Source organism: Hyla sarda, chromosome 2 (assembly GCF_029499605.1).
Source record: "Hyla sarda isolate aHylSar1 chromosome 2, aHylSar1.hap1, whole genome shotgun sequence".
NCBI lineage: Eukaryota > Metazoa > Chordata > Amphibia > Anura > Hylidae > Hyla > Hyla sarda.
In genome coordinates this window covers 457,460,835-457,478,424 of record NC_079190.1, presented here as the reverse complement: position 1 = coordinate 457,478,424, position 17,590 = coordinate 457,460,835, and the positions used below count along the sequence as shown (strand labels likewise).

Below are 17,590 nucleotides of genomic sequence, written 5' to 3'. Positions count from 1 at the left end.
TTGTTTGGGGAATTTGCAATAGCTGATCGATTATTCTGGACCTGCTGATCTTGCTGCTCTGGATCAGCTGGTCTTGCTGCTTAGCCCTGGGCAGCTTGTTTTAGGAGTATACGTTTCTGATTTGTTAGCCTCTTTTTTTTTACCATTTAATGACCCAGAATGAACAAGGGTATATATAAATTGTGTAGGATAAAGGATAGTTTGTCAATACCACTGCATTTAATTGTTTTTTTTCCCATAAATTTAACCTTCCAAATATATATATATATATATATATATATATACACACAGTGACCCCTCGACCTATGATGGCCCCGACATACGATAATTTCAACATGCGATGGCCTCTCAGAGGCCATCACATGTTAAAGGCAGCATCAACATACGATGCTTTTGTATGTCGGGGCCATCGCATAATCGGCTATCTGGCAGCGCAGACTGCTTCAGCTGCCACCGGATAGCCGTTTACGGTCCCCCGTGTGGTCCGCTGACGATCACTTACCTGTCCTCGGGGCTCCGGCGCGTCCTCTTCGGGATCCTCTGCATCGTCGGCGCTCTCCATCGTCGTCATCACGTCGCTGCACACGCCGTCCCGTCATCCAATAGGAGCGGCGTGCGTAGCGATGTGATGGCGCCGACGGAGAGCGAGGATGCCGGGGAAGAAGACGCCTTACCATATCGTCGGGGACACCTCGGGGACGCGGTGAAAGCGATGGACGGCGACATCCCGGGCAGCGGTTACGAGCGGTGATGGTCCAGAGCGGCGGGGATAGGTAAGTACAACTTCCTCTAACAGTGGTCTACAACCTGCGGACCTCCAGTTCTTGCAAAACTACAACACCCAGCATGACCGGACAGCCGTTGGCTGTCCGGGCATGCTGGGTTTTGTAGTTTTGCAACATCTGGAGGTCCGCAGGTTGTAGACCACTGTCCTATACTTTACATTGCACGGATCCCTCAACATGCGATAGTTTCAACAAACGATGGTCCGTTTGGAACGGATTACCGTCGTATGTTGAGGGACCACTGTGTGTGTATATATATATGTATATATATATATATATATATATATATATATATATATACATATTATTATTTTTTTTCAGTTTTGCAGTACATTTTAAGGTAAAAATGGAAAGTGTCATTACAAAGTACGATTGGTCTAGCAAAAAACAAGCACCCATATGGTGCACTTAAAAAAAAAAATCTCAGATTTTTCACAGTTTTCCTTTATTTCCATAGCACATTCATGTAGTCTAATTTCGGTCTTGATTTATTAGTGTGTAGACTTTGTTTCTGTATCTTGTAGTTACTGCTATTTATCCCAGTGTATTGCACAATTTTTACCACGATAGCAGTAAAATTGCCTGTACAACTAATTAAGCACCCAGTGTGAATGCAGCCTAAAAGGGGGTTAACAGGAGGATTCATCAGCATCTTAATTCTGTGAGTTTGGTAACATGTTCTTACTGGTTAGAGCCATTGCTGCAACTGTTGTTTCCAAGCTTAAAGGGGTCATCCAGGAATAGAAAAGCAGAGCTAATGTCCTTAAAAAACAGCTCCACGTCTGTACCCAGGTTGTGTGTCCCTGTTGCTCAGTCAGGAGTCTGGCTGTGATTGTCCAGAATAGAACCATGTTGTACCATAGATCTTGGCGGTTCTGCTTGGCAGCATTGGTATTCGTACTTCTTCATGACCTGGTATCTACACAATTTCCTCGCCAATGTGCCACTGAAGAGGCGTTACTTAGTGGCGAGTGCTGCCCTAGTCTATTTCCTCAACTGTCTCCAGATGCAAGTGATCAGTGTGGCTTTACTGTAGGTCGTGGGGTGTGCGGACCTATAACTGTGGACTCCAGGCCTCATGGACCCCAGTATCAGCTTGATGGAACAGATGACCGAGAACAATGGCCAATTCGCTTCTTTAACCCCTTAAGGACTCAGCCCATTTTGGCCTTAAGGACTCAGACAATTTAATTTTTACGTTTTCATTTTTTCCTCCTCGCCTTCTAAAAATCATAACTCTTTTATATTTTCATCCACAGACTAGTATGAGGGCTTGTTTTTTGCGCGACCAGTTTTCCTTTGTAATGACATCACTCATTACATCATAAAATGTATGGCGCAACCAAAAAACACTATTTTTGTGGGGAAATTAAAACGAAAAACGCAATTTTGCTAATTTTGGAAGGTTTTGTTTTCACGCCGTACAATTTATGGTAAAAATGACGTGTGTTCTTTATTCTGAGGGTCAATACGATTAAAATAATACCCATTATTATATACTTTTATATTATTGTTGCTCTTAAAAAAAATCACAAACTTTTTAACCAAATTAGTACGTTTATAATCCCTTTATTTTGATGACCTCTAACTTTTTTATTTTTCCGTATAAGTGGCGGTATGGGGGCTCATTTTTTGCGCCATGATCTGTACTTTTTTTGATACCACATTTGCATATAAAAAAACTTTTAATACATTTTTTATAAAAAAAATTTTAATAAAATGTATTAAAAAAGTAGGAATTTTGGACTTTTTTTTTTTTCGCTCACGCCGTTCACCGTACGGGATCATTAACATTTTATTTTAATAGTTCGGACATTTACGCACGCGGCGATACCAAATATGTCTATAAAAAATGTTTTTTACGCTTTTTGGGGGTAAAATAGGAAAAAACTGACGTTTTACTTTTTTATTGGGGGAGGGGATTTTTCACTTTTTTTTTACTTTTACTTTTACATTTTTTTACATTTTTTTTTACACTTGAATAGTCCCCATAGGGGACTATTCATAGCAATACCATGATTGCTAATACTGATCTGTTCTATGTATAGGACATAGAACAGATCAGTGTTATCGGTGATCTTCTGCTCTGGTCTGCTCGATCACAGACCAGAGCAGGAGACGCCGGGAGCCGGACAGAGGAAGGAGAGGGGACCTCCGTCCGGCGTTCTGAATGATCGGATCCCCGCAGCAGCGCTGCGGGCGATCCGATCGTTCATTTAAATCGCGAACTCCCGCAGATGCCGGGATCTGTATTGATCCCGGCACCTGAGGGGTTAATGGCGGACGCCCGCCATTGCCGGCGGGTCCCTGGCTGCGATCAGCAGCCGGGATCAGCCGCGCATGACACGGGCATCGCTCCGATGCCCGCGGTTATGCTTAGGACGTAAATGTACGTCCTGGTGCGTTAAGTACCACCTCACCAGGACGTACATTTACGTCCTGCGTCCTTAAGGGGTTAATAGGACATGTATATGTAATGGTCGGTTCTATGGTCACAACTGTGGCAGCTGCAGACCTGGATGGACAGGAGATAATTGTGACCAATCACTTGTAGTAGTAAGGAGAAATGTCTTGGACTTGCGTGCTGAAGAGAGACAACGTTTTATTAACGCACCTGATCTTGCCAAAAACACTGTGCACCCAGACTTCGTCATTGCAACCCGTCATTACAATGAGCTTATAGACCAAGAAAGGAATACCACTAACTTTGAAAACATTTCAATCTTTGACTTCTTTGTTTGGACCCACTTTTACAGTGTTAGCAAAACTTTCCTAGGCTCAGGCCAGGGTAGTGTTGGTGACATAGACTTCTCTCATGAGGGCCCTGCTTTTCTTACCTGGCACAGATACCACTTGATTCAACTGGAAAGGGACATGCAGAACTTTTTGCAGGATCCCACATTTGCACTTCCTTACTGGAACTTTGCTCTTGGTGGAAATGAATGTGACATTTGTACAGATGACCTTATGGGTGCGAGAAGCAATTTTGATCAAAATCTCTTAAGTCCCAACTCTGTGTTCTCCCGTTGGCGTGTTGTATGTGAATCTGTGGAAGATTATGAAAGCCTAGGGACTATCTGTAACAATACAGCAGGTGGCTCAATCAGGAGAAATCCTGCTGGAAATACTGCCCGCCCAATGGTACAGAGGCTTCCTGAGCCAGAAGACGTGCTTCTCTGCTTAGAAGTAAACTTGTTTGACACTCCCCCATTCTTTTCAACGTCTTCAGAAAGCTTTCGGAATACCATTGAAGGTTACAGTGAACCTTCTGGGCAATATAATCCCACAGTAAGAAGTCTTCACAATCTAGCTCATCTGTTTCTCAATGGTACTGGGGGACAAACTCACTTGTCTCCAAATGATCCAATCTTCGTGCTTCTTCATACCTTTACTGATGCAGTTTTTGATGAATGGCTGAGGAGGCATAATACAGATACCAATCAGTATCCTCTGGAAAATGCACCAATTGGTCATAACCGACAGTACAACATGGTACCCTTCTGGCCACCAGTGACCAATAATGAAATGTTTGTCTTGGCTCCAGATAACCTGGGATACTCATATGATGTCCAGTGGCCTGGTCGTGCATTAGGTAGTACAGAGATCATCACCATAGCGGTTGTAGCAGCTTTGGTTCTAGTGGCTATAATTTTTGCAGGTGCCACATGTGCCGTTCAACACAGAAGCAGAAAGAGTGAGGTTCTTCAGCCGCTCCTTGGTGAAGCCTATCCACGTTATGCTGAAGATAAGGAAAATACACAAGCTGTGTGAAATGTCTAGAATATTTCTTCCAGCTTTTAAAGTGCTTGAGTAATTTTACTGGATTCTAGTGCTGGGTAGTAATGTAAAAGTGTTCGGGTAATGTGAGAGTCCAGGTTGTGTGTTGTATTGCAACTTGGCTCCCTTCACTTCAATGGAACTGAGCTGCAAAACCACAGCCAACCTAGAGACAGACAGGGAGCGGGTTTTGAAAGAAATTACCGTATTTTTCGCCCTATAGGTCGCACTGGCATATAAGACGCACCCAATTTTAAGGGTGCAATACCTAGAAAAAAAAGATTCTGAACCCAACAGTGATCTTCAACATGCGGACCTCCAGATGTTGCAAAACTACAACTCCCAGCATGCCCGGACAGCCGTTGGCTGTCCGGGCATGCTGGGAATTGTAGTTTTGCAACATCTGGAGGTCCGCAGGTTGTAGACCACTGGTATAGGAGGTAGTACTCACGTGTCCCCGCCGCTCCATACCCGTCACCGCTGCCCTGGATGTCGCTCCATCGCTGTTGCCGTGCCCCCGGGGTGTCCCCGTCACTCCGGACGTCTTCTTCCCCCGGGATCCACGCTCTCCATCACCGTCATCACGTCGCTACGCATGCCGCTCCTATTGGATGACGGGATGGCGTGCGCGACGACGTGATGAAGTCGAAGGAGAGCGCCGCCATGCAGGGGATCCCGGCACGGAGCAGACACCGAGGAGGCAGGTAAGGTCCCTCCCGGTGTCCTGTAAGCTGTTCGTGATGCCGCGATTTCACCGCGGCAGTCCCGAACAGCCCGACTGAACAGCCGGGTTAGTGTCACTTTCGCTTCAGACGCGGCGCTCAGCTTTGATCACAGTGTCTGATGGGTTAATACAGGGCATCACCGCGATCAGTGATGTCCTGTATTAGCCGCGGGTCTCTGCCGTTGATGGCCGCAGGGACCGCCGCAATAGGTGTATATTCGCCGTATAAGACGCACCAACTTTCCCCCCCCCAGTTTTGGGGAAGAAAAAGTGTGTCTTATATGGCAAAAAATACGGTAGGCTGAGCACCTATAGACTGTGCAGCCAATGTCTCTCACCTAATCCCCCAGCCTGTTTATTATCCTAAATATTTGCAAGGTTCCCTGCACACTGCTAGTACAGAAGTCTTCTTGGGAGACATCAGTTACTTAGATATCCATATCCTGCATGATCTATGTGCCCTCCCCCACTGCCTCTCTGCATTGAGGAGAGAGAAGCTGTGGACACTACAGAGGAGCTACAGTGAATAAGCAACTATAGGGGACATGAATAACTTGTCCAGGGTATAAAGCTGTGCCCAAAGTGTGTGTCTGTATATACAAGTGTGTGTGTGTGTATTTATACAGTGTGTATATGCCTAGTGTGTGCAGATATATACAGTGTGTATGTAGGTATTTACAGTGTGTGTAGACATATACAATGGCCCTGAGTGTTGGGTTATTTTCAGAGTGTCCCCCCCCCCCCCCCCGACTATTTTTTCTCACACGTAACATTTATCAATGTTTCGCACATGTCGGTAAAATTCTTGTCGAATGATATAAAATTCTGTCGCATGATATAAAATTCTGTCGCATGGGGGGAAAAAATTGTCGCACAGGAAAAATAAGAGCAAATAATTAAAGCAAAGTAACTCTGCGCCAAGACATAACTTTACATTCATGCTCCTTAATGGGTTAACAAACAAAAAGTAAAAAAGCAAAAAATAAATAAATAAAAAAAGCAAATGAAAGGCAAGATAAAAAAAAAAGAGAAATTGCAAAAAAATAAATAGAAATATAAAAAACAGAATATAAAAAGCTACTAAGGGGACAAAGTAACAGGATTTTCGAAAAATCCACACTTTTTATCAGATTCCCCACACCTCAAGGCAGTCGGGTTTTCAAGTTCAGGATTTCACTATTTATCTGGTGGGTTTTTAAATACAACTGTCGGGTTTTCAGGAAAATGTTGAGAACACGCCCCTAATTATGCAAACCACGCCCCTTTAGTCGGGTTAAAAAAAAAATACTTTGAGTAATTAGAAAACCGTCAGGTTTTTACCAATAAAATGTGTCGCACAGAGTGTTGCAGAGGACGTGCGACACAAATTGTGTTGCATAACCTGATAAAAAGAGTCGGGATCATGTTAGTAAATCAGGGCCAATGTGTGTATGTGTTGATATATACAGTGTATGTGTGTAGGTATATAGAGTTTGTTTGTAGGTGTGGGTATATACAGTGTATGTGTAGTTATGTACATGGTGTGTATAGATAGCGTGTAGATATATAGTGTGTGTGTAGTTGTATACAGTGTGTGTATTTATATACAGAGTGTCTGTGTAGATATATGTAGAGTGTTTGTAGATATATATAGTGTATGTTTGTAGATATATACAGTGTGTGTAGCTATATACAGTGTGTGTCTATGTATATACAGTGTGCGGTATATACAAAGTGTGTAGGAAAAACGACAACGCCAAACATGCAAAACACACACAAAAGTGGGACAAAACATATACAATTCAAACGTAATATTGTTAGCAATTGCTGATATAGTAACCACCATCCAGGAATTGCTTGTAGTCACTTTATTTCATGTCACACAGAACATCAAAAAACTGTACGGGCATAGGATGCGGGGAGGCAAGGAGTGCTTCACCGGGCAGGCGACAGCAGCTGTTTCACACACAGTGGCGTATTGTGAGGCCCATTGGTGGCTATTTTTAGTAAAATATGGCAGGACACAGACCAAATGTCACAATCAGACTAAGCTTGTCCATAATGAAGAATGAAATAAAGTAGGCCATAGTAAAAGGTAAAAATGAAAACCTCAGGGTAGATTCACATGTGCTTTAATTTTATTTCACAGACAGATACACAAAATCTACAGGTCATACTTGCAGTGTTGGATGTATATTTGCTGTGCACCTGCTGTACATATTCCCCTTGCAATGCAAAATGTGAATTTTGCAACAAATATGAATCCAACACGTCATGTACGACCTTCATATCATTTGTGTGAATTGTTCTGACATTAAGTTACAGCACATGTGAATCCACCCTAAGACCTCCTTTGCACATATATATTATATTATATATATTTTTTTTTTTTGTGGCATTTCTTCACCTGAAAAATAATGGATTATATTATTTAGTATAGGGCTGTGTTCGTGTTAGCATAATACAGATATAATTTTGTGTTTATGTTACTGCTGCTAGTCACGGCATGACTGAGGGTCTGAGGGGCAAAATAAAACACAGTGGGCTAGTGCTCCAGATGTTTTAGGACCCTAGCAACGCCTCTGTAGCCACCATAAACAGACTTTGAAAATCCAGCTGAGTGAGGCAAAAAACTACACAAACCATGAGCCTCTGCGCTTTTTTCCTGTGTGAGCTGCAGGGAGGAGTTTCCTTCAGAGAGGGAGCAGTGCATATTGATGAGGGGGGGTGTGAGCCTCAACCAATTAGAGACAATCACACATGACATACTGAAACTAGGCTCTCTGAGCTGTGGAGAAGAAAGTGTGACATGTAGTCTACATGTAAACACTAGTCATCATGTGTGATAAGATCTACTGGACTTCCTGTTTGGAGAAAAAGCTGAGAGAAACAGGGAATGTGCTCTGCAAAGATTACCCTTACATTGCAAAGTTATATAACTTTAACAGGTGCAGCTATATAATGCTAATTTCATTTGGCTGGGGTTCTCTTTTAAGCCTGGGGCTTCAACACCATCTCCAGTTTCCAAAACCTCCTTCCCATAGTCACTTGCCATAAAATGGGAATATAATTTGCAGTGATTCTTTATTTTCTTCTGTGCTACCTCAAAATTTGCAACAACTACTGATTTATTGCAGAAGTCAATGGGGAAAAAAACTGAATCCAGGAGAAGTGTGAGGCAGAAACAGCAGAGCTTAAAGGGGTACTCCACCTCTAGACATCTTATCCCCATCCAAAGGATAGGGGATAAGATGCCTGATCACAGGGGTCTAGCTGTAGGGGCCCAGAAATCCACTGCATGGAGTGAACTCCACTCTGTTCCAGATGGCGGGCGACCACAGCCGTCATGCCCCCTACATTCATGTCTATGGGAGGGGGCGTGACGGCTGTCCCCCCCCCCTCCAAAAGACATGAAAGGAGGGGACGTGACATGATGTCATGAACACAGAAGACCCAAGCTTCCATGTTCAGAACACCGCTTTGACGGCCCGGAGATCGCTGCCGGATCCCCGCTGCCGGACCCCCGCAATCTGACATTTTATCCCCTATCCTTTGGATAAGAGGTCTAGGGGTGGAGTACTCCTTTAAGGCTATGTTTACACGTTGAAATGTCCACCTGGAAAATTTCCCTGGGGAGATTCCACAGGCAAGTGCATAACATGCCGGCGCTAGTACCACTCAAAAGTGCGTCATCTCCATAGACCGCGATGCATTTCCAAGCGGATTCCGTGGGAAGAATTGTCATATCAGTTCTTTCTGCGGAGGCCAGAATCGAAATTTCCTCTTAAAATCAATGGGTCTTCTGCAATGGAACTTCCGATCTGAATTTGTCCTGCTCTGAAATTTTGCAGTGTGAACACAGCCTTTAAGAATTTTTCCTGCTCGAAAAAATTGCAGTGCGAACATAGCCTTTAAGAAGGCTACAAATATTTAAGACATTCCATATTTCAGTTCTTTCCGTACTGAAATAATATAATTTCTCCGAAACCCTGTGATCTTATCTTTTTTTTTTCTTTTATAAATGTGGGCCCCTCAAATTTTTACACGATTAAAAAAACATAAGCAAGTAAATGAATTTTTCATGCTTGTCAGGACTAACAATGTAAATTATTTAAAATCTAAAGAGAACGTATTGTAAATACTGAATCCAACTCATTGTTTAATACAATGTTTTCCAATAGGGTGCCCCCAGCTATTGCAAAAATACAACTCCCAGCATGCTCGGACAGCCTTCGGCTGTCCGGGCATGCTGGGGGTTGTAGTTTTGCAACAGCTGTAGGCACCCTAGTTGGGGAAAACTGGTTTAATGATTGGTATGATGATGGGAACGGTTGTTGGAAAGACCTGTATGATGCCACCTAATGTATTATCAGGTTGTAAAGTACATTTAAATAAAGACAAACACTTATAAATCACAAGAGGGGGTAATACCGGCAAACTGATGTCTCCAGCACATTGTGATCCATCATGGCTCCTTAATGCACGCCATAAGACTGTGTAAAGGGTTATTAATGACCTCGGTTGATACGATATGACCAAACATGATGAGGGATGAATAATTCATAAATATTTACAACGTTGGTTTAGTGGCTTTTAATGCACGCCTCAGTATCTTGGATTAGTGGAATCAGGAAACGTCGCTCACCATTTGCTATGTGGAACAGAACTTTGGTTACTTTTTCTTTTTGAACTTATAGTATATAATGGAACCATAGCAGGAAAAAGGCAATGATAAGCCACATTTGAAGGTAAAACTCCCAGCATTTCACCTAATTAAAGCGGTACTCCAGAGGAAAAAAATGCTTTCAAATCAACTGGTGCCAGAAAGTTATACAGATTTGTAAATTACTTCTATTTAAAAATCTTAATCCTTCCAGTACTTAACAGCTGCAGAATGCTACAGGGGAAGTTGTTTAGTTCTTTCCTGTCAGATACGGTGCTCTCTGCTGCCACCTCTGTCCGTGTCAGGAACTGCCAAGAGCAGGAGAGGTTTTCCATTGGGATTTTCCCTTGCTTTGGACAGTTCCGTAAAATTTAATGTGAATAAGTGCAAGAGAATGTACCTGGGGCATAAAAACCCAAGGGCAGAATAGAGAATATGTGATACAGTCCTAACCTCAGTATCTGAGGAAAGGGATTTAGTGTTCATTGTATCACAAGACTTACAGGTAGGCAGACAATGTCATAGAGCAGAAGGATATGCTAGCAGAATGATTGGGTGTATAGGGAGAGGTAGTAGCAGTAGAGAGGGAAGTGCTTATAGGTGTATAGGGAGAGGTATTAGCATTAGAAAGAGGTAAGTGCTCATAGGTATATAGGGAGAGGTATTAGCAGTAAAAAGAGGGAAGTGCTCATAGGTGTATAGGGAGAGGTGTTAGCAGTAGAAAGAGGGAAGTGCTCAAGGGTGTATAGGGAAAGATATTAGCAGTAGAGAGGGAAATGCTCATGGCTGTATAGGGAGAGGTATTAGCAGAAGAGAGGGAAGTGCTCACGGGTGTATAGGAAGAGGTATTAGCAATAGAGAGGGGAGTGCTGATGCTGCTGTACAGAGAACACTGGTGAGACCTCACTTGGAGTATTGTGCATAGTCCTGGAGACTGTATCCCCAGAAGGATATAGATACATTGGAGAGAGTTCAGAGAAGATATTAAACTAGTACATGGATTGCAGTATGAAACTTAAAAGGAAGGGTCAAATTACCTTACTATTTGTAGCTTAGAGGGGATATGATAAAAAAAAACTTTTATATACATAGGGAATTAATACAGTAAAGGAGGAGAGCATATGTAAAGAAGAAAGGCTACAACAAGAGACATTGTTTTATATTAGAGGGGAAAGGTTTCTGCAGTAATATCAGGAATTATTACTTTACTGAGAGAGTAGTGGATGCATGGAATAGCCTCCCTGCAGAAGTATTAGCTGCAAATACAGTGAAGGAGTTTAAATGGGCATTGTCATGAAAACAAAAAAATGATATGTTGTAGTACTTAAGTAATACAACATATCTCTAATATAGTTTAATAAAAAAAAGTGATTTTAAAACAGTTTAAAATCACTTTTAAATTCGGCCACTAGGGGTCGCCCTCCTAGTGGCCGAATGCATTCGGCAGTGACGTCACTACAGAATTTCGACTCATTTCAGCCTGGCTATGAGTCGAAATTCGTTCACTGTGCGCTGGCTTCCTGTCTGTCAATCAAACAGGCAGGAAGCCAGTGCAGTAAAGTCCAGGAGCAGCCTCCCTGGCCGCAGCAGGCACGCAGCCTGTACCTCAGCCCAGTTGGTGTCATGGCGGCCGCACACTCTCTGCAGACTCCGGGGGGGTTGGTATGAATGAGTGCCTCCAGTTGTTTCACCACTACAACTGTCAGCATGCCCTGTAAGCCAATAGATGTCAGGGCATGCTGGGAGTTAGAGTTGTGAAACAGCTGGAGGCACCCTGTTAGATCTAAGGGCAGAAGTTGCCCCCAGCAGGCAACTGTGACGTGGTGCCTGCTGGGGAAGTCTGCCTGGTAGTGAGCACACTACCTGGCAGACAAAAGGGCATTTATTAGTCAATAAATATAAAAATAAAGGCAGGGAGGGGGTTAGGGATAGAAGGGCAATAGGCAGGGACAGAAAAAAAAGAGGGTTGGTGGGAGCTACCCTTTAAGCATGCATGGGATAGGCATAAGGCTATCCTTCATATAAGATAGGGATATGCATAAGGCTATACTTTATATAAGATAGGGATAGGCATAAGGCTATCCTCCATATAAGATAGGGATAGGCATAAGGCTATACCTTATATAAGATAGGGATAGGCATAAGGCTATCCTTCATATAAGATAGGGATAGGCATAAGGCTATACTTTATATAAGATAGAGATAGGCATAAGGCTATACTTTATATAAGATAGGGATAGGCATAAGGCTATCCTTCATATAAGATAGGGATAGGCATAAGGCTATCCTTCATATAAGATAGAGATAGGCATAAGGCTATACTTTATATAAGATAAGGATAGGCATAAGGCTATCCTTCATATAAGATAGGGATAGGCATAAGGCTATACTTTATATAAGATAGGGATAGGCATAAGGTTATACTTTATATAAGATAGGGTTAGGCATAAGGGTATCCCTTATATAAGATAGGGCCAGGAACTATTCATAGGATTCAGATTATTGGGCAGACTAGATGGGCCAAATGCTTCTTATCTGTTGACACATTCTATGTTTCTATGTTTCCTGACACAGACAGCGGTGTCAGCAGAGAGCACTATGGTCAGACAGAAAATAACAACAAAACTTCCTCTGTAGCATACAGCAGCTGAAGGATTAAGGATTAAGATTTTTAAATAGAAGTAATTTACAAATCTGTATAACTTTCCTCCGAAGTACCCCTTTAACTATATAGCTTTTCAAGGGTTATGCAGATTTTTTTGGCCACCTTGCATGCTTGGAGTTGTAGTTTTGCAACATGTAGGGTCACAGTTTGGAGACCACTGTATTAGACAATCCACAATTACAATAAACAAATTAGACAGTATTATTTAATCTGTCCCAGTATTGATGTGCTGATCGGTAAGTTATCAAAAATAACAAAAATGTCTCAATATGCGTTTACACTACTAAACCCGCAGACTGAGCGACATCTAGGAAGAGTTAACAACGCAAATTACATCAGAGAAAATCAGAAAATCTTTTTTTTTGTTTAACAAAGTTCTTAGCAAAGCCGTACGAGTAAGACACACAAAGGAATGATAAGCCTATTATGGCAAGATAGCACAAAACGTAATACATTCTCCCAACAGTGCATTGTAAAATAAATTACATTTGAGTTAGTAACACAAAGATGATGACAGATTAAGGATATAATATAAATAAATGAAATGATGGATTTGTAGTTTATACACTATAATGCCACCTTCTAATTAATTCACAACGTTAAGAAAAACTAAAGAGATTGATAATTGGTGGAAAACCTGAAGTCACTGAATAAAGTCAACATGAAAGGGGAATTGTCTCTCAGTTCATCGTTTCAGTCTTGACAGAGTATTCTGCAGAAATTATATGCTGCCGATTGACGACTTATTTATCATTTATCATGGCCAGCATTGACAACATGATTATTATTAATAGCAATACTAATAATAACGTCAATAATAATGATAAATATAGCTGCAAGCAGCAATACAGGTGGCCATGCTGCAGAGCCGGGGAATAGCACACGATTGCTGTGACCCCTGGTAGTAGAGGAGATGATCGTGGACATGACTGCTAATTTTTGCACGGTTCTGACCAGTGCTTTTAGTAACTACCGTATTTTTCGCCCTATATGCACCGGCATATAAGACGCACCCAATTTTGAAAGTGCAAAACCTAGAAAAAAAAGCTTCTGAACCCAACAGTGATCTTCAACCTGCGGACCTTCAGATGTTGCAAAACTACAACTCCCAGCATGCCCGGACAGCCGTTGGCTGTCCTGGCATGCTGGGAGTTGTAGTTTTGCAACATCTGGAGGTCCGCAGGTTGAAGACCACTGGATAGGAGGTAATACTCACGTGTCCCCGCCGCTCCGGTCCCGTCACCGCTGCCCTGGATGTCGCTCCATTGCTGTCGCCGCGTCTCCGGGGTGTCCCCGTCGCTCCGGACGTCTTCTTCCCGGGATCCACGCTCTTCGTCGCCGTCATCACGTCGCTATGCACGCCGCTCCTATTGGATGACGGGACGGCGTGCGCGACGACGTGATGAGGTCAAATGAGAGGGCCGCCATGAAGGGGATCCCGGCACGGAGCAGACACCGAGGAGGCAGGTATGGTCCCTCCCGGTGTCCTGTAAGCTGTTCGAGATGCCGCAATTTCACCGCGGCAGTCCCAAACAGCCCAACTGAGCAGCCGGGTTAGTGTCACTTTCGCTTCAGACGTGGCGGTCAGCTTTGATCGCCGCGTCTGAAGGGTTAATACAGGGCATCACCGCGATCGGTGATATCTTGTATTAGCCGCGGGTCCCGGCCGTTGATGGCCGCAGGGACCGCGGCGATAGGTGTGTAGTCACCGTATAAGACGCACCAACTTTTACGGCGTAAAATACGGTATGTTTGCAGAATGCTGTGCAATCCAATATGTCCGACAAGTATGGTGAGCAATAGTGGTACATAAAGTGATCACAAACATGTGTGCTAATTTTCACATTGTTTAGACCAGTAATTTCAGAGAAAACCATGTATACAGAATATTCCTTTAGTCTCTCTCTGTTTTTGACTCATATTGGGTAACAATCACAGTGCCGTCACCCAACTTTCCAAAAACCTAGAATTACAAACAGGGGTTTCTAATGCAGACATAATACCGTATTTACTCGAGTATAAGCCGACCCGAATATAAGCCGAGGCCCCTAATTTCACCCCAAAAATGCAGGAAAAGTTATTGACTTGACTATAAGCCTAGGGTGGGAAATACATCATCCCCCCATGTCATCATCCAGACCCCCGTCTTCATACACCCCCCCCTTCATCATCACCGCCTGTCAATCCATTTATCAGTGGTCTTCAACCTGCGGACCTCCAGATGTTGCAAAAGTACAACTCCCAGCATGCCCAGAGAGCCATCGGCTGTCCGGGCATGTTGGGAGTTGTAGTTTTGAAACCTCTGGAGGTCCGCAGGTTGAAGACCACTGTGGCCTTCGTCATCATCCAGACACCCCCTTTAGTTTTCTATTCACCTCCCCTCGGTGGGAAGGAAGGGTGAGCTGGGCCGGGCCATCTATGCTGCAGGGACCGTCCGATAGGGAGAGTTAGTCGTTCCGGGCTGTCCATTTTCACCGAAGGGGCCCTCTTCTCCGCGCTCCAGGTCCGCCCCGGACTAGTGACGTTGCCTTGACGACAACACACAGGGACTTTCATGCGCGTCCTTGTGCGTCGTCGTCAAGGCAACGTCACTAGTCCGGGGCAGGCCCGGAGCGCGGAGAAGAGGGCCCCCCTGGGTGAAAATGTACAGCCCGGAATGACTAACCCTCCCCACTGGATGGTCCCTGCAGCATAGATGGCCCAGACCAGCTTACCCTTCCTTCCCACCAAGGGGAGGTGAGTAGAAAACTAAAAGGGGTGTCTGGATGATGAAGGCCGCAGTGGTCTTCAACCTGCGGACCTCCAGAGGTTTCAAAACTACAACTCCCAGAATGCCCGGACAGCCGATGGCTGTCCGAGCATGCTGGGAGTTGTAGTTTTGCAACTTCTGGAGGTCTGCAGGTTGAACACCACTGACAAGCGGAGAGTTCACTTGAGTATAAGCCAAGGGGGGCATATTCAGCACGAAAAATCGTGCTGAAAAACTCGGCTTATACTTGAGTATATACGGTATGAGGAGGATGTATGTCAGTCCTCACTGTACTTTTTGTGTTCCAGGTATGACTGTATTAGCAGTGCTGGTAGATGCCATTTAACTCATTGTACAGAAAATTACATTTCTCTCTGCAAAGCCTGCATGTTTGTCACTCTTAATTTCAGGTTTGTATTCTGTTCATGAAACAGGAAGCTTAGAATGAACAATGTAGCAGACGCACAATGTGTTATAGGATACAATGTTACAATAAGTCTGAGGCTTTCTTTTAAATGCCATAATATGTGTCAGTTTTTACTGCGTTTCTAATTTACTTAATTATTAGCCTCAGAAAGAGCAGTGCATGCCGTATAACACTGATACAACTGCTGTGTAACACTGACACACATGCTCTATAACACACACACATGCCGTATAACACTGACACACATGCTGTATAACACACACACATGCCGTATAACACTGACACACATGCTGTATAACACACACACATGCCGTATAACACTGACACACATGCTGTATAACACACACATGCTGTATAACACTGACACACATGCTGTATAACACACACATGCCGTATAACACTGACACAACTGCTGTATAACACTGACACACATGCCGTATAACACTGACACAACTGCTGTGTAACACTGACACACATGCTGTATAACACTGATACAACTGCTGTATAACACACACACACACGCCGTATAACACTGACACAACTGCTGTGTAACACTGACACATGCCGTATAACACTGACACAACTGCTGTATAACACTGACACAACTGCTGTATAACACACACACATGCCGTATAACACTGACACAACTGCTGTGTAACACTGATACAACTGCTGTATAACACTGATACAACTGCTGTATAACACACACACATGCCGTATAACACTGACACAACTGCTGTGTAATACTGACACACATGACGTGTAACACTGATACAACTGCTGTATAACACACACACATGCCGTATAACACTGACACAACTGCTGTATAACACACACACATGCCGTATGAGGCGTAAGAGCTAATTTACTGTTTAATGGTAAAGAGAGTAAAAACCTACACAAAGTACAGGGTGGGCCATTTATATGGATACACCTTAATAAAATGGGAATGGTTGGTGATATTAACTTCCTGTTTGTGGCACATTAGTATATGTGAGGGGGGGAACTTTTCAAGATGGGTGGTGACCATGGCGGCCATTTTGAAGTCGGCCATTTTGAATCCAACTTTTATTTTTTTTCAATAGGAAGAGGGTCATGTTGGGAATTTCACAAGAAAAGCAATGATGTGCTTGGTTTTAACATAACTTTATTCTTTCATGAGTTATTTGCAATTATCTGACCACTTATAAAATGTGTTCAATGTGCTGCCCATTGTGTTGGATTGTCAATGCAACCCTCTTCTCCCACTCTTCACACACTGATAGCAACACCGCAGGAGAAATGCTAGTACAGGCTTCCAGTATCTGTAGTTTCAGGTGCTGCACATCTCGTATATTCACAGCATAGACAATTGCCTTCAGATGCCCCAAAGATAAAAGTCTAAGGGGGTCAGATCGGGAGATCTTGGGGGCCATTCAACTGGCCCATGACGACCAATCCACTTTCCAGGAAACTGTTCATCTAGGAATGCTCGGACCTGACACCCATAATGTGGTGGTGCACCATCTTGCTGGAAAAACTCAGGGAACGTGCCAGCTTCAGTGCATAAAGAGGGAAACACATCATCATGTAGCAATTTCGCATATCCAGTGGCCTTGAGGTTTCCATTGATGAAGAATGGCCTCACTATCTTTGTACCCCCATATACCACACCATACCATCAATTTTTGTGTTCCAACAGTCTTGGAGGGATCTATCCGATGTGGGTTAGTGTCAGACCAATAGCGGTGGTTTTGTTTGTTAACTTCCCCATTCACATAAAAGTTTGCCTCATCACTGAACAAAATCTTCTGCGTAAACTGAGGGTCCTGTTCCAATTTT

The 17,590-nt window shown here is 43.4% G+C and overlaps 1 protein-coding gene and 1 long non-coding RNA gene across 2 annotated transcripts in view; both read left to right on the top strand.

Annotated features, from left to right (window-relative positions):
- Nucleotides 1-17,590, top strand: part of LOC130357054 (uncharacterized) — a 115,703-nt gene that overhangs the window by 87,863 nt on the left and 10,250 nt on the right. The window lies entirely within an intron of this gene.
- On the top strand, nucleotides 1,620-4,678 carry LOC130357053 (5,6-dihydroxyindole-2-carboxylic acid oxidase-like). Its single transcript, XM_056559378.1, has 2 exons — nucleotides 1,620-1,923; nucleotides 3,241-4,678. The coding sequence occupies exons 1-2, from the start codon at nucleotides 1,635-1,637 to the stop codon at nucleotides 4,554-4,556; spliced, it is 1,605 nt and encodes a 534-aa protein (XP_056415353.1). The 5' UTR covers nucleotides 1,620-1,634; the 3' UTR covers nucleotides 4,557-4,678.

Excerpts from the sequence above, each read along its gene's own strand:
- LOC130357053 (XM_056559378.1), top strand. The coding sequence starts at position 1,635 with ATGTTGTACCATAGATCTTGGCGGTTCTGCTTGGCAGCATTGGTATTC. Across the intron at positions 1,924-3,240 it reads ACAATGGCCAATTCGCTTCT|TTAATAGGACATGTATATGT; the intron begins TTAACCCCTTAA and ends GTCCTTAAGGGG.